At 32.2% G+C, this 25725-nt stretch overlaps 4 protein-coding genes and 1 long non-coding RNA gene across 5 annotated transcripts; all 5 read right to left on the reverse strand.

The window, feature by feature from the left end:
- Positions 1 to 4385: 4385 nt before the first annotated feature.
- Positions 4386 to 5313, reverse strand: LOC114165637 (protein NTM1-like 9). Its single transcript, XM_028050211.1, has 3 exons — positions 5060 to 5313; positions 4686 to 4963; positions 4386 to 4547 (listed from the first exon to the last, which is right to left on the reverse strand). Exons 1-3 carry the CDS (start codon positions 5208 to 5210, stop codon positions 4386 to 4388), a joined length of 591 nt encoding a protein of 196 aa, XP_027906012.1. The 5' UTR covers positions 5211 to 5313.
- Positions 5314 to 8861: 3548 nt separating this feature from the next.
- On the reverse strand, positions 8862 to 9257 carry LOC114166211. Its single transcript, XR_003599871.1, has 2 exons — positions 9141 to 9257; positions 8862 to 9050 (listed from the first exon to the last, which is right to left on the reverse strand). It is a non-coding gene; the product is annotated as an uncharacterized LOC114166211 (long non-coding RNA).
- A 553-nt stretch (positions 9258 to 9810) lies between these two features.
- On the reverse strand, positions 9811 to 10450 carry LOC114165638. Its single transcript, XM_028050212.1, has 2 exons — positions 10185 to 10450; positions 9811 to 10080 (listed from the first exon to the last, which is right to left on the reverse strand). The coding sequence occupies exons 1-2, from the start codon at positions 10377 to 10379 to the stop codon at positions 9811 to 9813; spliced, it is 465 nt and encodes a 154-aa protein (XP_027906013.1). The 5' UTR covers positions 10380 to 10450.
- A 5826-nt stretch (positions 10451 to 16276) lies between these two features.
- LOC114167350 (NAC domain containing protein 52-like) lies at positions 16277 to 20022 on the reverse strand. Its single transcript, XM_028052421.1, has 5 exons — positions 19448 to 20022; positions 19066 to 19343; positions 18177 to 18323; positions 17270 to 18067; positions 16277 to 16923 (listed from the first exon to the last, which is right to left on the reverse strand). Exons 1-5 carry the CDS (start codon positions 19641 to 19643, stop codon positions 16657 to 16659), a joined length of 1686 nt encoding a protein of 561 aa, XP_027908222.1. The 5' UTR covers positions 19644 to 20022; the 3' UTR covers positions 16277 to 16656.
- Positions 20023 to 22246: 2224 nt separating this feature from the next.
- LOC114167352 (NAC domain-containing protein 83-like) lies at positions 22247 to 24270 on the reverse strand. Its single transcript, XM_028052424.1, has 5 exons — positions 24017 to 24270; positions 23642 to 23919; positions 23137 to 23502; positions 22789 to 23025; positions 22247 to 22673 (listed from the first exon to the last, which is right to left on the reverse strand). The coding sequence occupies exons 1-4, from the start codon at positions 24165 to 24167 to the stop codon at positions 22834 to 22836; spliced, it is 987 nt and encodes a 328-aa protein (XP_027908225.1). The 5' UTR covers positions 24168 to 24270; the 3' UTR covers positions 22247 to 22673; positions 22789 to 22833.
- Between the last annotated feature and the right edge of the window lie 1455 nt (positions 24271 to 25725).

The raw sequence follows: 25725 nt of genomic DNA on the forward strand, positions 1-25725 counted from the left end.
TGGATTGAAGCAAAGAATCCAACAACAACAACAATAAAAGCCAGAACAATAACCTAAGCCTAAAAATTATACAATATAGAGACATAACAATCTAGTAGAAAGATGATTTCCAATGAGTGTTAAAAGTTCTAGCAAAATGAAAAATAAAACAAACCTCGCTTTCATGAAAGGTAACAGCGTGATATTCGTGAAAACCCAGTCGGACTTGACACCACAGGAAACACTTCCTTTGTAGTAAACAAGATTCTTCTTTGTGGCAATGAGAGTGTTGTGTTCCAGCTCCTAATATCACGGTCTTTTCCAGTGGCTTTCCAGAACCCTTTCTCCGGTTTTCCTGTTAACCCTTTTACTGTTTGAATACTTGAATCAACCGGACTGAAGAAAAACCAGTCTGGGTCACCAAATCGAATCCGTGATTTTGCAAGTATCCCTGTTCGAAACAACAAAAGGATCACTCACACAACAGTGACATAAAGAGAAGAAAATATAAATGACAAAAGGATGTTCGGTAATTCGATTTTTCTAGATTACCTGGTACATCCGAAGGTTCCACATGGCAGAGGTTAATGACAGGGATAACGTCGACACGGGAATCATCACCCCAGCAACTTGTGTTTGAGGTAGAAATCGACGAGTTCTTTTCTATAGGACGGAAACCGACACCAACAATTTTACCCATTGATTTTGGTGAACACTGAACTCTGTGTTTGTAGTTTGAATGAAACATCGAAAGAAAGAAATAAGAATGGAAGAGGAGATCGTTCACAGAGATAAAGGAGAATTTATGTTTTGTTGTGACTTTGGTCTCTCCTCGTTTTTATATTGCAGAGACATCGACTCCTTCGCTAACAAGTTATCATAGAAAAATACAAAAAAAAAAACAGTCATGACGCGAACACGGGGATCATCACCGAGCAATCTGTGTTTGAGGTAGAAGTCGACGAGTTCTTCATCTGTGGGGGCGAAAACCCAATCCTACAATCCTCATTGGTTTTTCTGAACACTTGACTTCAGTAGTTAACAAGAAAGGAACAGGGGAAGATTATGAAACAGAGTTGTGTGTAGAACGCTACTGAATGTTTTCGGTGTTTGTGTTTGTGTTACGGAACTGAATTTATAATGCCACATTCGCTATTCACTGACTCGACTCCTTAGTTAAGAAGTTGTCGTTGGAAAATACATTATAATAATATTCAAGATTCGAGTTTGAGGCATACTTTCAAACTTTATAAAAGCTCGTAATATAACTATATAAAATTAATTAACATATGTAATTTAAGTTAGATACGCACATAATTTTTGAAATTTTTGTTTTTCAATTTGTGAAGTAATAACAGATAGAGAGATACAATAACAAATGCTGCAGTGACTGTATAGTACTAAAACCGCGTGAAAATGAGAATCTTTTTCCTCACTGCTCACAGCACTTTCTACGAAATGGACAAAAATCTATTTAATATATTTAATAATTCGATAGGGATATAATCCGTTATGAGTCTCTATCACAAGGATCAGTGTCTTTCAAATAAATTAGGTAAAAGTACAAAAGTTAATTGGCTAATCTGATTTACATGAGTTCAGAAAAGCAATACTTTGATTATTGGTTTGTTATTTGAGCCTTGGTCCCAAGTTTCTCCCATGTCCCACCATTTCAATGTTCTTTCAAGACTATTGGTAATGAATTTCCATTTACATTTTTATTTTTTATTTTTTGAGGTTGTTGTGTTATGCTCTTCACTGCTAGTCAAGAACATGACTCCAAAGGTGGATATATTTTTCAAGATTTAGAACAGTCATGTGCTAACTTCCAATTGCAGATAGTGAACTCCAACCATTCATGTTATCACCTCAATTTTTTTTTCTCCTTCCACGCGTAATGGATTTTCATATTCAGCTTTTCCCCCAGCAAGTTTACTTTTTTATGCATTTTACTTTCCACGCGTAATTCTTTTTAAAAAAGGTTTGATGGAAATGAACTTTGCTATGAAGGTTCCAGAAGGAAATTGGTAAGAGTAGCATTGCTGAAGCTGGTACTATGAATTTATGAAACTGTGAGACTTGCTTCCCAAGTTTACCATTTCAAGCTCTGAACTCGTTGTCCCTTCATTCATCGAATCTTTTAATCAATCTCTTGTTGACCCACCATGTCCTTAAGTGTTTGTATAGTGTTGGTTTGTTATGCTCCCCCACTACTTTTTCTCTTTCAAAATATCATTATAATATTATATATGAAAGAGATAAAATTACTTCAGGTTAAAGAGAGATTATGATTAAAGAGAGATTATGACTAAATTGAAACAAAATAACAAATACAGGAACCAAATCGATATTTTTCTTATAAATAATTGACACGTGCAGAATCATATTTGATATGTGGCATTTTTTTTTAATTTAAAAATTAAAAAAATCACAAGTTTACATGTCGCAAACCCTAATTTGATATGTTCAGCTCTTTTTTCAAGAAAAAAATTTAAAAAACCATGAGCTGACACATGACACACACATAACGTCGTTAATGATGTTCTAACAGAAAGGACAAAATTAGAACAAATTTATATAATAGAACCTAATTGAAATAACTTTGAAATTGAAAACCTAATTAAGATTTTGTAATAAAAACGGAAACCTTCCGTATAATTAAACCTTTATTATTCTTTGAAGTGTCTACCAAAAACAAAATACAAGCTGTGAGTTGATATAAATTTGATTTCACTCTTACGTCATATCTTTGTTGTGTTTACTTTTACCATGTATGATGAGTTGTGCGTGTCTGTATGCTGCTAAAATTACATGTTTAAAGGAAATATTAACCTTAAAATTTAGATTTCTACATTATGGTTAAGCATTTCATGTTGCAGATCAAAATCTTCTACCCAACAACAAAAAAAGAAAAATATGGGCAGGAATTGTTAATTTGGGTGACAGCAACAAAACATTTTCAGTACAGGCCACATAGTCTAGTAAGATGTGTTTCAACGACTAGACATTGCTTTTAAGAACCACCAATTAGATTAGCTACGAATAAGAAAGTTCATCTCAGTTCAAATTAATAAAACAAAACAAAATTTGTTTAGCCTTAAGGTTTTTGTTATCACAGGTTTAAATAGTAAACTCCTAAATTTTATTTCCAAATATTACGATGTCACCGAAATAGTCCCTCAAATATTGAAAGTGTCACCACGTTTGTCTTTATGGAGAACTAGACTGGAGCAACAAAAGGACAAACTTGATAAAGATTATATATTTTTAAATACTAATTTGGTGATACAGAATCTTCGAAACACTATAGTAAAAAGATATTAATATTGCAATTACAAAATGAATAAACTAAAGGAAACAAATGTGCACACATATTTCATTAGATTAAGAAAGATGCCGTGAGCATCCATCAATGCAAACTACTGTCTTACATATCTATCTTACAATCATGAAATTCTTAAAACAGAGTTTTCCACGTAAGGAAAAGGAACTATAGTAGCACTCACCATGTACTACTACATGTACTTAAGTTGTAACATGAGATAATACTTCCCAACTAACATGATCAAACACACATAAAAACCCTTAAAACTACGTTGACAAGACATAACAATTGTGGAAATAGGCTTTGGCTTCACGAAGTTGTCTCCATATAGATGAAAGAACCTTTTCTATTGTATCACAAGATTGATGGCTTCTGGCTCTTGAACTATTTTTCTTCTGATTCACAATGAGAAAATCCTTCCCAGCCTACAGAATACATCACATGCAGCATAGTATATTAATAGTACGTTAAAGTGAAAATCAGTTCAAGTGAAGCTTCTGCAATCTTCATTTTTCTAATGAAGCTGCTTGATTTTCTCACCTCTACATGGAATACTGCATTGTTTGGAACCTTCCTCTGTGATGATCAGAAGAAAGAAATATGCTCTTCTTTTTCTTCTTTTCTCTTGTTTTTTTTCATGGATAGGAGATGGCATACATACACCTTCATGGACATCAACGTTTGATAATTCGGAATCAACTCTTTTGATGAATGGTATTCGTCTGAGTTGGGATATTTACTACACACTGTGGAAATATCATAGTATTATCACCCTGCAATGATTCACAAGAAATAGACAGATGAATTCAAAGTGTTCAAATAAAGAAATCAAATCTAAAGTAATGGGACAGTTCAGAAACAGATGGACAATATAGGTTTACCTGTTCAGAGACGGCCTCAGCATCTGTATCATATACCTTTCTCAATGACTCCGATTGGGTGAAAGTATTGAAGTAGGTATTTGTACTTTCTTCATTGTTAACATAATTGTCCTCAACAAAAAAGAATTCACGAATTCCTCTTCCTGGGTATTTTCATATGAATTGTGCTCATGTTAGATTCATTTCTAAAATGGGCATCGTCAAATGAGGGGTTTGGAAAAGACGTTTGGTCTTGCTGAAAGGTGGTTCCTATTGAGTGATTGTGATAGCCAGAACCATGATTCTACTGCTCTCCCCTTCATCACCCCACCTTCAGTTGTTCCCCCAGGTTTCTTCATCAGACGACACAAAACAAAAGTCCTCTGCAAAATGCTCAAATTGTTATAAATGCTAAAACCTAAAATAGCCATTGATATATGTCAAAGGCTATAGAACAGTGAAGAAAAATAAAGAAGGATAATTTGCAATGAGTGTTAAAATTCTCCAAAACGCGAACTAACCTGGCTTTGGTGAAAGGTGACAGCATGGTATTCGTGAATAACCCAGTTGGATTTCTGACCACGTGAAACGCGACCTTTGTAGTAAACAAGAGTCTTCTTTGTGGCAATGAGAGTGTTGGAGTCGGAGCTTCTAATCTCACGATCTTTTCCGGTGGGTTTCCAGAAGCCACACTTGGTTGTCCTGTTAATTCTTTTACTGTTTGAATACTTGAAATCAACAGGACTAAAGAAAAACCATTCTGGGAAATCGAATTGTGCATCTGATTCCCCCAATAACACTGTTTAAACAACAAAAAAGAAAAGATAAGAGGAAGATAAAGAAGAAAGGATGGTTGCATGAAGATGCATGGAGTGTTAAACGTTTAGATTATTACTTGGCACGTCCCAAGGTTCCACTTGACAAAGGTCAATGTCGGGGATGACGTCGTGGACTTGAGGATCATCACCGAGCAACCTATGTCTGAGGTAATAGTCCACAAGTTCTTCTTCTGTGGGACGGAAACCGAATCCTACAACATCATCCATTGGTTTTGGTGAACACTTAACTTTGTAGTTTGCAATTGCAACAAAGAAAGAAAGATGGGAAGGTGGTGAAGCAGTTACTAACAAAGGAAAATGGAAAGCTCAGTGTTTTTGTGTTGTGTGTTGTGATGTGCTTTGGAAATGAATTTATAATGCAAAAAAGTCGTTACTGACTTTACTCCTTAGCTGACAAGCTATCGTTGGAAAATACAAAAAAAGAAACAAAAAGCAAAGGAAACCATGTTGTGCTGTTATATGAAGGATATTTGTTATCTTATTATCATCGGTACGTAGCAAATGAAAACCGAACATTCTAGAGGTTATATATAATATTCAACAATATCCTAAAAGTTATATTCGGGTTTCATCATAACATCAAATTTTTTACCTCGCTGTAATACTTGACTTGTTTAAGAACCATTTGTTTTTGTCTACTCCATGTCCACATTAATATATATATATATATATATATATATGATTTTTCTTCTATTTTTATTTTTCGTTACATCATTTATATGGTAAATGACGAAGTTAAGAACAAGAAACTTCTACCGCACACACAACTCGCATGTAACTTTCTAATAAATCTACCATTTAAAAAAAATTAAATACGCATGCAATTCCCTTGTGGTTGATATGAGATTAAACTTGGGCACGAAATTTCCATTAAACAATTTTGCAAGGGAAAGTAAAAAAAATCGACGTTAAAATTAACTTATAATAAGATAAAAAATTTAATATATAAACTAATTTAAAGAGTAGAGTTTAGAAGTTGTAAGTGATGTTCTCAGCATTGCTGAACTCAAGAGTTTGATGTCAGCTACACAAGTATTCTTCTTCTTCTCCTTTACCTTCTGTCCCTTCTTGGAAATGGGGTAAGGTTTCAGAATCCGCGTAGATTTTAATTTTCTATTGTGCATGAGAAATAAGAATATAAATAAAAACATAACTTTCATATCTCTAAAGTTCAAACACATTTATTTTTGTCCCATTTAAATTTATCAAATTCTGATTTTTTTTCTTTCAAAAATAGTTACTTTTAACATTAACTTTAGCTATTATTATCAGAGTTATGATATGTTAACAAAATATTTTTAACAAAGATTCGACAAACTTTCCTATTTAGATAAAAAAATATTATTTTATTATTTTATTTTAATTAAAAAATAAAAAATTAATCAATTTTAATTATATTTTTAGAAATTTTGTTAACTTTGTCAAAATTTTGCTTGTCATCATAAGTTTAATATTGAAGATAAAACTAGCAATTGGCCAGTAGTGCGTGCTTGACCACTCTTGCCTTCTTAAAATAAAAAGAAAATATAGATGACAAATTCTATTGGTCTACCACGCTCTTGCTTTATACACACCATTTGACTAAGGTAAGACACAATTCTAATAATTTTTTTAGATATAATCTCTTAAGAATTTTATTGTAAAAAAAAATATATATATATATATATATATATAATTAAATTAAAAATATAAAAAATATATAATTAAAATAATAATATAATTAATAGTCAAAATTATTTTTATTGTTTTGAGTTTCGTTAAAAACCTCTATCATTACAATCACAAAAAAAAATGCAAAGAGCAAAGAAAAACATTACACTGTCCTTTTTAAAAAATATTAGTTGTTAAGATATTTGCTTGCTAAAAAGATTTAATTTTTCTCTAAAAATTTCAGATATCGTCTTTTAACTTTATTACTGTATATCATCTTTACATCTCTTCTTACATTTTGAGTTAATGTATATAAAAAAAAAAAACAGTTGCAAAGTAAAATTATAAGATATTATGTAAAAAAGACAATTATAAAAAAATTACAAATATATAAAATAGGTGTAAGTAAAATATATCATGCATATGTGGACAAATGTATATTCACTTTTTTCTTATTACTATAATAAAATAATTAATGTTATCGTATTTATTATTATTATTATTGTTATTATTATATAATGAATGATTTATAAAATTTTATTATAAATATTTTTTTGAAGGTAGTTTCTTTATTGTAAGTAATTAATTAAAGTTTAAAAAATAATTAATTTTTTTTAAAAATAAAATATCAATAAAAGTAAATTATAATGAATATGTACAGCAAAAATTATTATGAGATGATTACAGAAATTATTTTTTTGTTAATTATGTTAAAAATTCAAATTTGTATTGTTACTTGACACGTCCATAATTTAGAACTGGTAAGAAACTTCGAATAGAATAACATAAAGGTATTACTGAAAAACTGTTTCTCATATCACCATTAAATAAAGAAGAATAATATTTTGTTATTGCATCACTGTGAAACTTGCTCTACAAGGTTTTTGGCTTCCCCTACCATCTGAATCCATTGTCCTTCTCCATTTACTTGTGACAAAAATATAAAAATCTTTGGAATCAATTTTTCCTTGTGGGTTGCCCCCACCAATCTAAGCCATTCTATTGGTGCACTTAATGGTTTGATTTGTTATCTTTACTCATTCTTCTGTCAAATAATACACAGTTCTGTTAAAATATGATTGTTTCTTAAAGCCATCATAAGATCATAGTTTCTGTTATGTCCTAGGCTCATTTATGAATGGTAGTTTGTTATGCTTTACCTTCTCAGTCATCTCAGAGTGCATAAATTAAAGGTTCTTGTGATAACTGCAGTTTCATAAATTTAAGTTCTTTCCTTCTCAATCTAGAAAAACTAACAAACTACATAATTCAACTCTGAATTGCACACAATACATGGATACACCAATACACTTTCCTCTGTCAAGGACAACAGTCTAACAGAGTATTCTTCTCCCATAAAGTGCCAAATAAACTATACACATTTCTTAATTACATATCACAAATATACTCCTCATACATACCAGCAGTTATCCTGCAGAGTTTAACAAACTTAGAAGTATAACTGTTAATTGTTTCCAATTATACTCTTAATAGACAATATATCTTATACGAAATTGATTTCCTACTAGAGGACACAACATATTAACTACTACCAATACATTGGTAAAAGTAATTTAAAAGAAAATGATTTTTAACATCTAAATTATGACAACTTAATCTTATAACTTGAGTGGTATCTTCTAAATAGTTTCCCATTTTTTCATTTTCTTTATTTCTCTATATTCCAAAACTACTTAAAAAATAACACCTCAACTTATAAAAAAAATTATAAAAATTTAGTTATCAAAATATCATTGTTCTAACTTAAATCATAAATTGTATCATATTTGATCATATTTATTCTTTAATGATATTATTTTTCCTTTCTTCATGAAATGGGACGAGAACTAGAAACTTCAGTGCAATTAATCTCCAAAACTCCATTTGGAGTTGAATCACAAGAGGATGATTCCATTCTCCAAAATCCATCTCCAATCATACTTTCTTTTGTTTCTTGATTTGTTGATGCATCATCAGCAACATCTTTGATAATTTCAACCTTTTTGATGAATGGTATTCGTCATAATTGAAATATTTATCGTGAACAAATGAACTATCCACGATATTTGTGTCCTGTAACCATTCCAATGGAAACATCAGACTAATTCAACTTTTGAAGTGCTTAAGAGAAATATAAGTAATATCAAGATTTACCTTTTGAGAAAATTATCAACAAAAGTACAACTACTTTCTTCATCATTATCTAAGTTTCATCGGCTAAAATTCGATTCAGGTATTCATCTTGCATAAAGCTCTTTTCATTTCCAAAACAGACATTGTTTAGTGGATAATTGGAAAAGATGCTTCTTCTCGTGGAGACGGTTGTATTTGGGAGACGTATGTCTCTGTCTGAGGATCAGCCAGAAAGATTGTTTCCACTCCTGAAAAAGTACCTCCCTGAAAAAATTCATGTAAGAAACAACTACAGTTCTCAGCATGTTTCACAAGACAGAGTGTAAATATGTCTATCACGGATATTCAGCTTACATATGGAATTCCTTCTTCTGTTGCCTGATTTTCATAGTCAAAAACCTTGATTATGCTGGGCTCCTCTTCACCACAGATTGGTGGATCGGTTCCCCCTTCAGTTGTTTTCCCAGATTTCTCATCAAGCGGCATAAAACAAAACACCTCTGCAAATTTTGAGCACAATCAGCATTTATTTCATAGAGTTCATACAAACAAAAGTCAACAAAAACCAGGCTATGGTATACAGAAGAAATTGACAGTCCTTGATGAAAACCGGTGATGAATTTTTTAAGATAAAAGATTTAAGAGAGCTCATACACATGCAGGTGCCACTGGAATAAACAAAAAATATCCTGTTTTGATATGCTTCCAAATAAAACTCACTTAACTAAGCTAAGAAGGCGTACAGAAAGGTCATAAGTCAATTTTACAAGCAAAATAAAGGTCTCACATGTCCTCTTTGTCACTAAGAAATACCAAGTAACCAAAATTAGGCATGAATAGAGTGAAACAAAAAACATGGGATTGAAGCAAAGAATCCACAACAACAACAATAACCTTCTAAAGCCAGAAACAATAACCTAAGCCTAAAAATATACAATATAGAGACATAACAATCTAGTAGAAAGATGATTTCCAATGAGTGTTAAAAGTTCTAGCAAAATGAAAAATAAAACAAACCTCGCTTTCATGAAAGGTAACAGCGTGATATTCGTGAATACCCAGTAGGACTGACACCACAGGAAACAATTCCTGTGTAGTAAACAAGATTCTTCTTTGTGGGCAATGAGAGTGTTGGTGTTCCAGCTGCTAATATCACGGTCTTTTCCAGTGGCTTTCCAGAACCCTTTCTCGGTTTTCCTGTTAACCCTTTTACTGTTTGAATACTTGAAATCAACCGGACTGAAGAAAAACCAATCTGGGTCACCGAATCGAATCCGTGATTTTGCAAGTATCCCTGTTCGAAACAACAAAAGGATCACTCTCACACAACAGTGACATAAGAGAAGAAGAATATAAATGACAGAAGGATGTTCGGTAATTCGATTTTTTCTAGATTACCTGGTACATCCGAAGGTTCCACATGGCAGAGGTCAATGACAGGGATAACGTCGACACGGGAATCATCACCCAGCAACTTGTGTTTGAGGTAGAAATCGACGAGTTCTTGTTCTGTAGGACGGAAACCGACACCAACAATTTACCCATTGATTTTGGTGAATACTGAACTCTGTGTTTGTAGTTTGAATGAAACATCCAAAGAAAGAAAATAAGAACGGAAGAGGAAATCGATCGCAGAGATAAAGGAGAATTTATGTTTTGTTGTGACTTTGGTCTTCTCCTCGTTTTATATTGCAGAGACATTGACTCCTTCGCTAACAAGTTATCATAGAAAAATACAAAAATAAAATAAAAACAGGGAAAACAAATGTATAGATCTCTTACACTTATTACACTACCATTCTATGTGTAATAAAAATTATTACAAAATACTTAATCTATATTAAAGTTAAAAAATTATTTCAAAATTAATATGAAGGATAAACATCCTTAATCACTCATTCAATTTCTTTTAAATCAATTGGATAAACTTAATTCGGTAAAATATAAATATATACATTTAAATGTGTCACCGTCATTTGGGACTAATAACTTTTTTATGCAATTTATGACTAATAATTAAGTACAACAAAATTGTGTGAACCTATAAATTAAGTACTCTGATTGGAAATTTCAACAAACAAGAAATGAACCTATAAATTTATTGATTTAATGACATTGAATCAAATTTTCTTTCCATTATTTAATGATAATATAATCATGTGCTTCTAATAAGTTCGTAAAGTTTATTAAAACTAGGTTAAATTACTCTTTTTATCTTTTTATTTATCAAGTATATCATTTTGGTCCTCAAATTTTTCGTTGTTTCAATTTTGATCCTTATTTACTTAAAAATGATTCAATTTAGTCCTTACTGTTTGTTTGACCAGACAATATTAAAGTCAATGTCACGTGGTCAATTTTGATTTTTGATTTTTTATTTTTTACACATGTCACTTCATCGTTGTATCACATGTTAAAATGACTCAGTTTGATCTTTATATTTGTTTTTAGTTTTAATTCAGTCCCAATTTTTACAAAAATAAAGTAATATTATGCCCTCTTAAACACGCTTGTTATATACAAATGCCCGCGTCATAAGAATCTTCTTCCCCACACAACACGGGTCTTCCATGAAATTGAAAGGAATTTATTTAACATGCTTTCTCATGAATACATATGTATATAATCTGTTATGAGTATCCATCACACTAACACTGTTTCCTTTCAAATCAATCTCTTTATTTGTGTGATTGTAGATGAAATATAGATTCAGTGTTTTAGTCTCCTTGATCCCCAAGTTTCTTCCTTGGCCCACCATTTCAATGAACAAAAATAAAACAGTTTCTATGCATTTTTTCTTTCTTTTAGTAGTTTGTTATGCTCCCCACCACTGAGCACAAACATCATTGCAGAGTTTGATACACTTTCCAAGGGTTTTGAACAGGATCATGCTAACTTCCAACAACTAACTTAACTATTTAATGTTAGCTACTCAATTATAATAAGAAAGATGCAGTGAGCATGCATCAATGCAAAATACATGTCTTACCAATCTTTCAAGGATGAAATTCTTAAAACAGAGTTTTCCACATTGCTCACACTAAAAGAAAAGGAACTATGGTAGCACTCACATCACCCCTTCACATATACTACATCTACTTAAAGTGATAATACTTCAAAACTAACTGATAATACACACATAAAAAACCTTAAAACTACGTTGTCTTCATGAAGTTGTCTCCATATAGATGAAAGAACCTTTCTATTGTTATCATAAGATTAATGGCTTCAGGTTTCAAGTTATCTCTTCAACTATTTTTCTTCTGATTCACAAACAGAAAATCCTTCCCAGCCTACACAATGCAACACATGCAGGCATGGTATATCAATAATATGTTAAAGTGAAAATCAGTTCAAGTGAAGCATCTGCCTCATTCGTCAAGAAAGTAATCTTCATTTTTCTAATGAAGCTGCTTGATTTTCTCACCTCTGCATGGAATACTGCATTGTTTGAAACCTTCCTCTGTGATGATCAGAAGAAAGAAAATTTGCTCTTCTTTTTCTTCTTTTTCTCTTGTTTTTTTCATGGATAGGAGATGGCATACATACACCGTCATGGACATCAACGTTTGATAATTCAGAATCAAACCCTTTTGATGAATGGTATTCGTCTAAGTTAAGATATCTAGTAAACACTGTTGGAATATCCATAATATTATCACCCTGCAATGATTTCAGAAGAAAATAGACAGATGAATTCAAGTGTTCGAATAAAGAAATCAAATCTAAAGTAATGGGACAGTTCAAGAAACAGATGGAGATGCTCACTGTATGATTGGAAAAATTTGGACAACATATGTTTACCTGTTGAGAGACGGCCTCGGCATCTGTATCATATACCTTTCTCAATGACTTCGATTGGGTGAAAGTATTGAAGTAGGTATTTTGTACTTTCTTCATTGTTAACATAATTGTCCTGAACAAGAAAAGAATTCACGAATTCCTGTTCCTGGTATTTTCATATGAATTGTGCTCAATGTTAGATTCATTTCTAAAATAGGCATCGTAAAATGAGGGGTTTGGAAAAGACGTCTGGTCTTGCTGAAAGGTGGTTCCTATGGATGATTCTGATAGTCAAAAACCATGATTTCTACTGCTCTCCCCTTCATCACCCCCACCTTCAGTTGTTCCCCCAGGTTTCTTCATCAGACGACACAAAACAAAGTCCTCTGCAAAATGCTCAACTTGTTATAAATGCTAAAAACCTAAACTATATATTGATATATGTCAAAGGCTATAGAAGAGTGAAGAAAAATGAAGAAGGATAATTTGCAATGAGTGTTAAAATTCTCCAAAACGTGAACCAACCTGGCTTTGGTGAAAGGTGACAGCATGGTATTCGTGAATAACCCAGTTGGATTTCTGACCACGTGAAACGCGACCTTTGTAGTAAACAAGAGTCTTCTTTGTGGCAATGAGAGTGTTGGAGTCGGAGCTTCTAATCTCACGATCTTTTCCGGTGGGTTTCCAGAAGCCACACTTGGTTGTCCGGTTAATCCTTTTTACTGTTTGGATACTTGAAATCAACAGGACTAAAGAAAAACCATTCTGGGAAATCGAATTGTGCATCTGATTCCTCGAAATACACTGTTTTCAAACAAGAAAAGAAAAAAAATAACAGTGAAGAAAAGATAAGAGGAAGATAAAGAAGAAAGGATGGTTGCATGAAGATGCATGGGAGTGTTAAACGTTTATATTATTACTTGGCACGTCCCAAGGTTCCACTTGACAAAGGTCAATGTCGAGGATGACATGGCCTTGTGGATCATTACCGAGCAACCTATGTCTGAGGTAATAGTCCACAAGTTCTTCTTCCGTGGGACGAAAACCGAATCCTATAACATCCATTGTAGTAGTTTGTAACAAAGATAGGAAGATGGGAAGGAAAGGTGGTGAAGCAGCTACTAACCAAGGAAAACGAAGAAAGCTCGGTGTTTATGTTGTGTTGTGTTGTGCTGTGGAAAGGAATTTATAATGCAAAAAAGTCATTGACTGACTTTACTACTTAGCTCACAAGTTATAGTTGGAAAATACAAAACGCATAGAAAACTATGTTGTGCTGTTAAGGTGAAGGATATATATATTTGTTATCTTATTATCTATCATGTGGACGAATATATGATATGTAACAGATGAGAAAAGAAGATTCTAGAGGTTATATATAATAATAATCCAAAAGGAAAATTATTTGTTGACAAACTAATTTTAACTGTTATTTGTGGTTTATTATTTTAGTCTTGATACCTACGCTTCTTTATTCCATGACCAATCATTTCAATTCCTTGCTCTCCCAACAACAAAAAATAAACAGAAATTTATTTAATTAAATATGGCCACCTTTGCTTTTATTGCGATGCTTCTCTGCTAAGAACTTCATCACAAAGTTTGATATCCTTTTCAAGATTTGAGTAGAGTGATGTAAACTTATAAGTGATGTTCGCATCACTGCTGAACTCAAAAAATTGATGGCAGGTACTTAATTACTCTTTTTTCTCCTCCACCGTTTTTCTGCCCTACTTGAAAATGTGGTAAAATTTTGAATCCGCGTAATTTTTCATTTTCAATGGGCATGTGATGGCTATAAAACGGTTTAAGAGTATTCATGGTTCTATTACACAACATTATAATATTTTAATATTAAAGGATTAAGTTATATAAAGATTTTTAATAATTAAAGTTTAATTTTATAAAACCATTATCTCTACAATCAAATTGTTTAAACTCTTTCCGTCTTTTCTAGTTTATCTCATCCGTTCTTTATTTTTTTGAAGATCAAGAATTCTAGTTGTGATTCTCATTAAAAACTCTACGGAACCTCCTATCAAAGAGTTGAATTGAATAAGTTTTGATTTTTCCTTTTTCCAGGTTTTGAGTCTTAGAGTTGCATATGACACTAAAGTCATACATGTGACTCAAAGTGGTTCTCGATGATTTTCTATTGCTCTCCAATCTGAATTGTAAGTTTAGAACTCTAATTAAGGCTTTCATTGTTTGTCTATGGGATTCAATGTGTTTTGGTGTTCTAAAGAAATTCTGTTTTTAGGGAACATCTTTGGCTAAGGTAAGATGAACTAATTATAGCACTTTCATGTTTAATCTCGGATTTGAATGGTTGTTGAGCCTTGGACTATGATATGTTGAAATTTGTATGTGAGTCTTACGTTGAGTTTGGATTGAGTTGCATGCGATTCTGTAGTCGAATGTGGTGTGAATCTTGAGTATGTGTTGCAAAATGTGGAATATGCATCATGTGTCCAAATTGATAAATGAGGTGAGGAATGTGATAATCTTGGATGATTTTTTTATGATCTTATAATAGGGTTCTATGCAATTGTGGTTGATTTTGCATTGAGGATGTGAAATTAGAATGCTTTGGTCTATTTGTTGCTAGGAGATAAAGGATTTAAAATGTGTAATTTGATGTGACGTGATTTCTCTGCATTTTATGCCGAGAAGGGTTTGGTCTAGACAAATTAATTTGAGCATTTCAATGTAAAAAAAAAATCAGATTTTGTGTTTGTCTTGTCAAGATTGAGGTGCTACCATATTTGCTTTGTCGGTAAAAAAAAAAAATTTCTTCCAAAAATTCAAATTTTGGTCTTTTCACATATGATCTTTATATCTCCTACTTACATTGTAAGTGTAAAAACTAGATTTATAAGAGATTGTGTAAAAAAAGACAAATTTAAAAATATTCTCTCTTATTAAAGGTATATATATATATATATATATATAATTAAAAAATATATAAATATAAATTTGATTCATTTTAATAAATTCCTGTAAAAATCATTATAACTAAAATATTTAAATTAACACTACTTATTTGGATTCTATAGAGGTTAATAACTTTGATAATAGATTACGAATTTCTAAACCAAACGGAATTCAGTCATTTCTTATTCTTGTTGAGAATTAAAATTTGAGAGTGTTTACTTAACACACCATTAATCCATAATGTAGAATAGGTAAGACATTTCATATAGAATGATAATATATATATATATAAAGAAACACTCATCGTCAAAGAAAGAAAGAGTAATATTTTTGAATTGAATCACTGTGAAATCCATTTACTTATTATGACGAAATATAGAATCTTTAGAGTCAATTTTTCTTTCTGATAGCTCCCAGCAATCCAAGTCATTTTATTTGTCCTTAGGCTGCATTTAATGGTGTGATTTGTTGTGCTCCCTCATGCTTCTCTCCAAAAACAAACAGAAGCTCATTCTGTCAAAATATGATTGTTTCATAAGATCCAAGTTTTTTATTAATTTTTGCATGCTGAATTAGAATATTTCTCTAGAGTCCCTGGACATAATCAGGCACCTAGTTACCATTTTATGATCAAGAATAAACCATCTTTGCTTCAGAAAACAAAGATCAGCTGAGCAATATAAAAATAAAGTGGTTGTCTAACCAATCCTCTGTTCAAGTGATTTGGGAAAATAACTGTATTCTTCATGCGTTCCAAAAACTAAGAAATTATATTATTAAATACTAAAATCACAGATAATAAATTGATTCAGCAAGACAATTGGTATCCTACAAACAAAAATTCACTACAAATAACCACACAAACTTCCCAGTTACACAATCTACTATCTTAAATATACACAACTTCATCGTGCAGTTTCTAATACTTTCTAATAGGTTTCCTATGATACATACTCTTAAATTTTAATGCATAAATTTCATTATGCAATTTCTAATAAAGTGGCTATTATAGAGCAATTTTAATGCATACACTACATACTCTTACTTTTAATAACATATACTCTTGTCTACTAATCCATTCATGCTACGAAGTTCATAGTTCGAATCCTATGAAGTTGCTCGGTCTTAGATGATACTGATCTTCCCATGACCTTTAAGTGCAAAGAAAGCTAGATATTTCACTGTAATTGATCTCCACAAGTTTATTTGTTGTAGAGTCACATGAGGATGTCTCCAATCCCCAAAAATCATCTTGAAATATACTTTCTTGTTTCTCTTCACTTGCTTCTTGGCCGGAAAATAGAAGATGTGTGTCACCATGTCCAACATCATATGATGTTTTAAACCTTTTTAATACATGATATTCCTCTGAGTTAAGATACTCAGTATACAAACTTGAAATATCCTCAAAACTAGCGTCCTGCAATGGTTTCAAAAGAAAATAAACAGATGAATTCATTTCTAAAAGTGCTATAACAATATAACAAATTCAAGAAAATAGTGCAGTTCTCAAGTCCTATAGTCTCCATAATAACCCATCAATCGATCATGAATCACATCAAAGCCAACTCAAACTAGGCATTTTTCTTGAGTATCTTTCAAGAATCTACTCGAGAAAATCCTTATATATTGTGAAAAATATGACAAAATTCAAATCAACATAAAGCACACTACAACTTTTAACTTACTAAACCAGCATGAAAGTTCAGAAACGAAAGGAGATACGCTCATCAATGTTATTTGGACTTTGCAGAATAAATATTTACCCGTTCAGGGACGACTTCTGCATCTCTATAAGAGCTTTCGCAATATGCCCTTTTCAATGACTTTGATTGAGTGACTAAATATTCATCGGCTAATAATGAATTCGGGAGTTTAGGTAGAATTTGTTTAGTTTCTAATGGAGTTTGCATAGTTTGAAAAGGAGTTTCAAAAAGAAACTGCAAAATTTCAAAAGGAATTTGGTTGGTTTCATGAGAAATCTGCATAGTTTCACAAGAAATCTGCATAGGTTCACAAGGATTCTGCATACTTTCACAAGAAATCTGCATACTTTCACAAAGAGTCTGTACAGGTTCACAAGGAGTCTGCAGACTTTCAAAAGGAGTCTGCATAGTTTCACAAGGAGTCTGCATACTTTCAAAAGAAGTCTGCATAGTTTCACAAGGAGTCTGCATACTTTCAAAAGAAGTCTGCATAGTTTCACAAGGAGTCTGCATACTTTCAAAAGAAGTCTGCATAGTTTCACAAGGAGTCTGCATACTTTCACAAGAACTTTGCATAGTTTCACAAGGAATCTGCAAAGTTTCATAAAGAGTCTGCATAGTTTCACAAGAAATCTGCATAATTTCATAAGGAGTGTGCATAGTTTCACAAGGAGTGTGCATAGTTTCGTAAGGAATCTGCATAATTTCAGAAGGACTCCGCCCATTGTTGTTTTCATTTCTAAAATAGGCATCGTCATCCTGCTCAATTTCAATTAGTGACGGTTCTGTAGGGGAGATGCATTTTTCTGCCTGATATGTTACGTGACAGATTGTTTCCATTCCGGTTAGAGTACCTCCCTGAAAAATAAAAAAGAAATCATATATATAATTACAAGAAGAAGTATCAATTGTCGGTATGTTGGCATGTCACAGTGTATGTATGTTCATGAAATATGCATCAGCTTACGGATGGAACTCCTTCTGCTATCGCCTGATTTTCATAGTCAGAAACCACGCTTCTACTGGATTCCCCTTCATCACATATCAGTGCAGCAGTTCCTCCTTCAGTTTTTTTCTCAGGTTTCTTTATCAAGCGGCATAACACAAAAGCATTCTGAAAAAATTGGAGTATAGTGAGCATTCATTCTGCACAATTCACAAAAGTAAAAGGCCAAAACAAATGAGGCAAACGTATGCAAAAGAAACAGACAGTCTGCGATGAGAATTATTGATGAATTTTGAGTGTTCTTAGATAGAAAAACTCAATTAAACACATCCAGTAAGTCACATGAGAGCTTTGTCGAGAAACTAATTATTACCATTACTCAAGATTAAAGAACATAAGTCACATGAGATATTTTAAAATTTATAAACTTTTTTACATGTCAAACTCAGGCTTCAATACTCATCTTGGTTCGGGTGTATACAGAAGAAATTGACAGTCCTTGATGAAAACCGGTGATGAATTTTGAAGATAAAAGATTTAAGAGAGCTCATACAGATGCAGGTGCCACTGGAATAAACAAAAAATATATTGTTTTGATATGCTTCCAAATAAAACTCACTTAACTAAGCTAAGAAGGCGTACAGAAAGGTCATAAGTCAATTTTACAAGCAAAATAAAGCTCTCACATGTCCTCTTTGTGACTAAGAAATACCAAGTAACGAAAATTAGGCATGAATAGAGTGAAACAAAAAACATGGGATTGAAGCAAAGAATCCAACAACAACAACAATAAAAGCCAGAACAATAACCTAAGCCTAAAAATTATACAATATAGAGACATAACAATCTAGTAGAAAGATGATTTCCAATGAGTGTTAAAAGTTCTAGCAAAATGAAAAATAAAACAAACCTCGCTTTCATGAAAGGTAACAGCGTGATATTCGTGAATAACCCAGTCGGACTTGACACCACAGGAAACACTTCCTTTGTAGTAAACAAGATTCTTCTTTGTGGCAATGAGAGTGTTGGTGTTCCAGCTCCTAATATCACGGTCTTTTCCAGTGGCTTTCCAGAACCCTTTCTCGGTTTTCCTGTTAACCCTTTTACTGTTTGAATACTTGAAATCAACCGGACTGAAGAAAAACCAGTCTGGGTCACCAAATCGAATCCGTGATTTTGCAAGTATCCCTGTTCGAAACAACAAAAGGATCACTCACACAACAGTGACATAAAGAGAAGAAGAATATAAATGACAAAAGGGATGTTCGGTAATTCGATTTTTTCTAGATTACCTGGTACATCCGAAGGTTCCACATGGCAGAGGTTAATGACAGGGATAACGTCGACACGGGAATCATCACCCAGCAACTTGTGTTTGAGGTAGAAATCGACGAGTTCTTGTTCTATAGGACGGAAACCGACACCAACAATTTTACCCATTGATTTTGGTGAACACTGAACTCTGTGTTTGTAGTTTGAATGAAACATCGAAAGAAAGAAAATAAGAATGGAAGAGGAGATCGTTCACAGAGATAAAGGAGAATTTATGTTTTGTTGTGACTTTGGTCTCTCCTCGTTTTTATATTGCAGAGACATCGACTCCTTCGCTAACAAGTTATCATAGAAAAATACAAAAAAAAAAACAGTCATGACGCGAACACGGGGATCATCACCGAGCAATCTGTGTTTGAGGTAGAAGTCGACGAGTTCTTCATCTGTGGGGGCGAAAACCCAATCCTACAATCCTCATTGGTTTTTCTGAACACTTGACTTCAGTAGTTAACAAGAAAGGAACAGGGGAAGATTATGAAACAGAGTTGTGTGTAGAACGCTACTGAATGTTTTCGGTGTTTGTGTTTGTGTTACGGAACTGAATTTATAATGCCACATTCGCTATTCACTGACTCGACTCCTTAGTTAAGAAGTTGTCGTTGGAAAATACATTATAATAATATTTCAAGATTCGAGTTTGAGGCATACTTTCAAACTTTATAAAAAGCTCGTAATATAACTATATAAAATTAATTAACATATGTAATTTAAGTTAGATCACGCACATAAATTTTTGAAATTTTTGTTTTTCAATTTGTGAAGTAATAACAGATAGAGAGATACAATAACAAATGCTGCAGTGACTGTATAGTACTAAAACCGCGTGAAAATGAGAATCTTTTTCCTCACTGCTCACAGCACTTTCTACGAAATGGACAAAAATCTATTTAATATATTTAATAATTCGATAGGGATATAATCCGTTATGAGTCTCTATCACAAGGATCAGTGTCTTTCAAATAAATTAGGTAAAAGTACAAAAGTTAATTGGCTAATCTGATTTTACATGAAGTTCAGAAAAGCAATACTTTGATTATTGGTTTGTTATTTGAGCCTTGGTCCCCAAGTTTCTCCCATGTCCCACCATTTCAATGTTCTTTCAAGACTATTGGTAATGAATTTCCATTTACATTTTTATTTTTTATTTTTTGAGGTTTGTTGTGTTATGCTCTTCACTGCTAGTCAAGAACATGACTCCAAAGGTGGATATATTTTTCAAGATTTAGAACAGTCATGTGCTAACTTCCAATTGCAGATAGTGAACTCCAACCATTCATGTTATCACCTCAATTTTTTTTTCTCCTTCCACGCGTAAATGGATTTTCATATTCAGCTTTTCCCCCAGCAAGTTTACTTTTTTATGCATTTTACTTTCCACGCGTAATTCTTTTTAAAAAAGGTTTGATGGAAATGAACTTTGCTATGAAGGTTCCAGAAGGAAATTGGTAAGAGTAGCATTGCTGAAGCTGGTACTATGAATTTATGAAACTGTGAGACTTGCTTCCCAAGTTTACCATTTCAAGCTCTGAACTCGTTGTCCCTTCATTCATCGAATCTTTTTAATCAATTCTCTTTGTTGACCCACCATGTCCTTAAGGTGTTTGTATAGTGTTGGTTTGTTATGCTCCCCACTACTTTTTCTCTTTCAAAATATCATTATAATATTATATATGAAAGAGATAAAATTACTTCAGGTTAAAGAGAGATTATGATTAAAGAGAGATTATGACTAAATTGAAACAAAATAACAAATACAGGAACCAAATCGATATTTTTCTTATAAATAATTGACACGTGGCAGAATCATATTTTGATATGTGGCAATTTTTTTTTTAATTTAAAAATTAAAAAAATCACAAGTTTACATGTCGCAAAACCCTAATTTGATATGTGTCAGCTCTTTTTTCAAGAAAAAAATTTAAAAAACCATGAGCTGACACATGACACACACATAACGTCGTTAATGATGTTCTAACAGAAAGGACAAAATTAGAACAAATTTTTATATAATAGAACCTAATTGAAATAACTTTGAAATTGAAAACCTAATTAAGATTTTGTAATAAAAACGGAAACCTTCCGTATAATTAAACCTTTATTATTCTTTGAAGTGTCTACCAAAAACAAAATACAAGCTGTGAGTTGATATAAATTTGATTTCACTCTTACGTCATATCTTTGTTGTGTTTACTTTTACCATGTATGATGAGTTGTGCGTGTCTGTATGCTGCTAAAATTACATGTTTAAAGGAAATATTAACCTTAAAATTTAGATTTCTACATTATGGTTAAGCATTTCATGTTGCAGATCAAAATCTTCTACCCAACAACAAAAAAAAGAAAAATATGGGCCAGGAATTGTTAATTTGGGTGACAGCAACAAAACATTTTCAGTACAGGCCACATAGTCTTAGTAAGATGTGTTTCAACGACTAGACATTGCTTTTAAGAACCACCAATTAGATTAGCTACGAATAAGAAAGTTCATCTCAGTTCAAAATTAATAAAACAAAACAAAATTTGTTTAGCCTTAAGGTTTTTGTTATCACAGGTTTAAATAGTAAACTCCTAAATTTTATTTCCAAATATTACGATGTCACCGAAATAGTCCCTCAAATATTGAAAGTGTCACCACGTTTGTCTTTATGGAGAACTAGACTGGAGCAACAAAAGGACAAACTTGATAAAGATTATATATTTTTTAAATACTAATTTGGTGATACAGAATCTTCGAAACACTATAGTAAAAAGATATTAATATTGCAATTACAAAATGAATAAACTAAAGGAAACAAATGTGCACACATATTTCATTAGATTAAGAAAGATGCCGTGAGCATCCATCAATGCAAACTACATGTCTTACATATCTATCTTACAATCATGAAATTCTTAAAACAGAGTTTTCCACGTAAGGAAAAGGAACTATAGTAGCACTCACCATGTACTACTACATGTACTTAAGTTGTAACATGAGATAATACTTCCCAACTAACATGATCAAACACACATAAAAACCCTTAAAACTACGTTGACAAGACATAACAATTGTGGAAATAGGCTTTGGCTTCACGAAGTTGTCTCCATATAGATGAAAGAACCTTTTCTATTGTTATCACAAGATTGATGGCTTCTGGCTCTTGAACTATTTTTCTTCTGATTCACAATGAGAAAATCCTTCCCAGCCTACAGAATACATCACATGCAGCATAGTATATTAATAGTACGTTAAAGTGAAAATCAGTTCAAGTGAAGCTTCTGCAATCTTCATTTTTCTAATGAAGCTGCTTGATTTTCTCACCTCTACATGGAATACTGCATTGTTTGGAACCTTCCTCTGTGATGATCAGAAGAAAGAAAATATGCTCTTCTTTTTCTTCTTTTTCTCTTGTTTTTTTTCATGGATAGGAGATGGCATACATACACCTTCATGGACATCAACGTTTGATAATTCGGAATCAAACTCTTTTGATGAATGGTATTCGTCTGAGTTGGGATATTTACTACACACTGTGGAAATATTCATAGTATTATCACCCTGCAATGATTTCACAAGAAAATAGACAGATGAATTCAAAGTGTTCAAAATAAAGAAATCAAATCTAAAGTAATGGGACAGTTCAGAAACAGATGGACAATATAGGTTTACCTGTTCAGAGACGGCCTCAGCATCTGTATCATATACCTTTCTCAATGACTCCGATTGGGTGAAAGTATTGAAGTAGGTATTTGTACTTTCTTCATTGTTAACATAATTGTCCTCAACAAAAAAAGAATTCACGAATTCCTCTTCCTGGGTATTTTCATATGAATTGTGCTCAATGTTAGATTCATTTCTAAAATGGGCATCGTCAAATGAGGGGTTTGGAAAAGACGTTTGGTCTTGCTGAAAGGTGGTTCCTATTGAGTGATTGTGATAGCCAGAAACCATGATTCTACTGCTCTCCCCTTCATCACCCCCACCTTCAGTTGTTCCCCCAGGTTTCTTCATCAGACGACACAAAACAAAAGTCCTCTGCAAAATGCTCAAAATTGTTATAAATGCTAAAACCTAAAATAGCCATTGATATATGTCAAAGGCTATAGAACAGTGAAGAAAAATAAAGAAGGATAATTTGCAATGAGTGTTAAAATTCTCCAAAACGCGAACTAACCTGGCTTTGGTGAAAGGTGACAGCATGGTATTCGTGAATAACCCAGTTGGATTTCTGACCACGTGAAACGCGACCTTTGTAGTAAACAAGAGTCTTCTTTGTGGCAATGAGAGTGTTGGAGTCGGAGCTTCTAATCTCACGATCTTTTCCGGTGGGTTTCCAGAAGCCACACTTGGTTGTCCTGTTAATTCTTTTACTGTTTGAATACTTGAAATCAACAGGACTAAAGAAAAACCATTCTGGGAAATCGAATTGTGCATCTGATTCCCCCAATAACACTGTTTTAAACAACAAAAAAGAAAAGATAAGAGGAAGATAAAGAAGAAAGGATGGTTGCATGAAGATGCATGGAGTGTTAAACGTTTAGATTATTACTTGGCACGTCCCAAGGTTCCACTTGACAAAGGTCAATGTCGGGGATGACGTCGTGGACTTGAGGATCATCACCGAGCAACCTATGTCTGAGGTAATAGTCCACAAGTTCTTCTTCTGTGGGACGGAAACCGAATCCTACAACATCATCCATTGGTTTTGGTGAACACTTAACTTTGTAGTTTGCAATTGCAACAAAGAAAGAAAGATGGGAAGGTGGTGAAGCAGTTACTAACAAAGGAAAATGGAAAGCTCAGTGTTTTTGTGTTGTGTGTTGTGATGTGCTTTGGAAATGAATTTATAATGCAAAAAAGTCGTTACTGACTTTACTCCTTAGCTGACAAGCTATCGTTGGAAAATACAAAAAAAGAAACAAAAAGCAAAGGAAACCATTGTGCTGTTATATGAAGGATATTTGTTATCTTATTATCATCGGTACGTAGCAAATGAAAACCGGAACATTCTAGAGGTTATATATAATATTCAACAATATCCTAAAAAGTTATATTCGGGTTTCATCATAACATCAAATTTTTTTACCTCGCTGTAATACTTGACTTGTTTTAAGAACCATTTGTTTTTGTCTACTCCATGTCCACATTAATATATATATATATATATATATATATGATTTTCTTCTATTTTTTATTTTTCGTTACATCATTTATATGGTAAATGACGAAGTTAAGAACAAGAAACTTCTACCGCACACACAACTCGCATGTAACTTTCTAATAAATCTACCATTTAAAAAAAAATTAAATACGCATGCAATTCCCTTGGTGGTTGATATGAGATTAAAACTTGGGCACGAAATTTCCATTAAACAATTTTGCAAGGGAAAGTAAAAAAAATCGACGTTAAAATTAATTATAATAAGATAAAAAATTTAATATATAAACTAATTTAAAGAGTAGAGTTTAGAAGTTGTAAGTGATGTTCTCAGCATTGCTGAACTCAAGAGTTTGATGTCAGCTACACAAGTATTCTTCTTCTCTCTTTACTTCTGTCCCTTCTTGGAAATGGGGTAAGGTTTCAGAATCCGCGTAGATTTTAATTTTCTATTGTGCATGAGAAAATAAGAATATAAATAAAAACATAACTTTCATATCTCTAAAGTTCAAACACATTTATTTGTCCCATTTAAATTTATCAAATTCTGATTTTTTTTTCTTTCAAAAATAGTTACTTTTAACATTAACTTTAGCTATTATTATCAGAGTTATGATATGTTAACAAAATATTTTTAACAAAGATTCGACAAACTTTCCTATTTAGATAAAAAAATATTATTTTATTATTTTATTTTAATTAAAAAATAAAAAATTAATCAATTTTAATTATATTTTAGAAATTTTGTTAACTTTGTCAAAATTTTGCTTGTCATCATAAGTTTAATATTGAAGATAAAACTAGCAATTGGCCAGTAGTGCGTGCTTGACACTCTTGCCTTCTTAAAATAAAAAGAAAATATAGATGACAAATTCTATTGGTCTACACGCTCTTGCTTTTATACACACCATTTGACTAAGGTAAGACACAATTCTAATAATTTTTTAGATATAATCTCTTAAGAATTTTATTGTAAAAAAAAAAAAATATATATATATATATATATAATTAAATTAAAATATAAAAAATATATAATTAAAATAATAATATAATTAATAGTCAAAAATTATTATTTTATTGTTTTGAGTTTCGTTAAAAAC

Source organism: Vigna unguiculata, chromosome 10 (genome assembly GCF_004118075.2).
Source record: "Vigna unguiculata cultivar IT97K-499-35 chromosome 10, ASM411807v1, whole genome shotgun sequence".
NCBI lineage: Eukaryota > Viridiplantae > Streptophyta > Magnoliopsida > Fabales > Fabaceae > Vigna > Vigna unguiculata.

Excerpts from the sequence above, each read along its gene's own strand:
- LOC114167352 (XM_028052424.1), bottom strand. The coding sequence starts at position 24,167 with ATGGATGATGTTGTAGGATTCGGTTTCCGTCCCACAGAAGAAGAACTT. Across the intron at positions 23,920-24,016 it reads GGAACCTTGGGACGTGCCAA|TGTTATTGGGGGAATCAGAT; the intron begins GTAATAATCTAA and ends TGTTTAAAACAG. Across the intron at positions 23,503-23,641 it reads TCACCTTTCACCAAAGCCAG|AGGACTTTTGTTTTGTGTCG; the intron begins GTTAGTTCGCGT and ends AGCATTTTGCAG.
- LOC114165637 (XM_028050211.1), bottom strand. The coding sequence starts at position 5,210 with ATGGATGATGTTGTAGGATTCGGTTTCCGTCCCACAGAAGAAGAACTT. Across the intron at positions 4,964-5,059 it reads GGAACCTTGGGACGTGCCAA|TGTTATTGGGGGAATCAGAT; the intron begins GTAATAATCTAA and ends TTGTTTAAACAG. Across the intron at positions 4,548-4,685 it reads TCACCTTTCACCAAAGCCAG|AGGACTTTTGTTTTGTGTCG; the intron begins GTTAGTTCGCGT and ends AGCATTTTGCAG.
- LOC114165638 (XM_028050212.1), bottom strand. The coding sequence starts at position 10,379 with ATGTTTCATTCAAACTACAAACACAGAGTTCAGTATTCACCAAAATCA. Across the intron at positions 10,081-10,184 it reads GGAACCTTCGGATGTACCAG|GGATACTTGCAAAATCACGG; the intron begins GTAATCTAGAAA and ends TGTTTCGAACAG.
- LOC114167350 (XM_028052421.1), bottom strand. The coding sequence starts at position 19,643 with ATGTTTCATTCAAACTACAAACACAGAGTTCAGTGTTCACCAAAATCA. Across the intron at positions 18,324-19,065 it reads TTACCTTTCATGAAAGCGAG|AATGCTTTTGTGTTATGCCG; the intron begins GTTTGTTTTATT and ends CAATTTTTTCAG. Across the intron at positions 18,068-18,176 it reads TAGCAGAAGGAGTTCCATCC|GGAGGTACTCTAACCGGAAT; the intron begins GTAAGCTGATGC and ends TTTATTTTTCAG.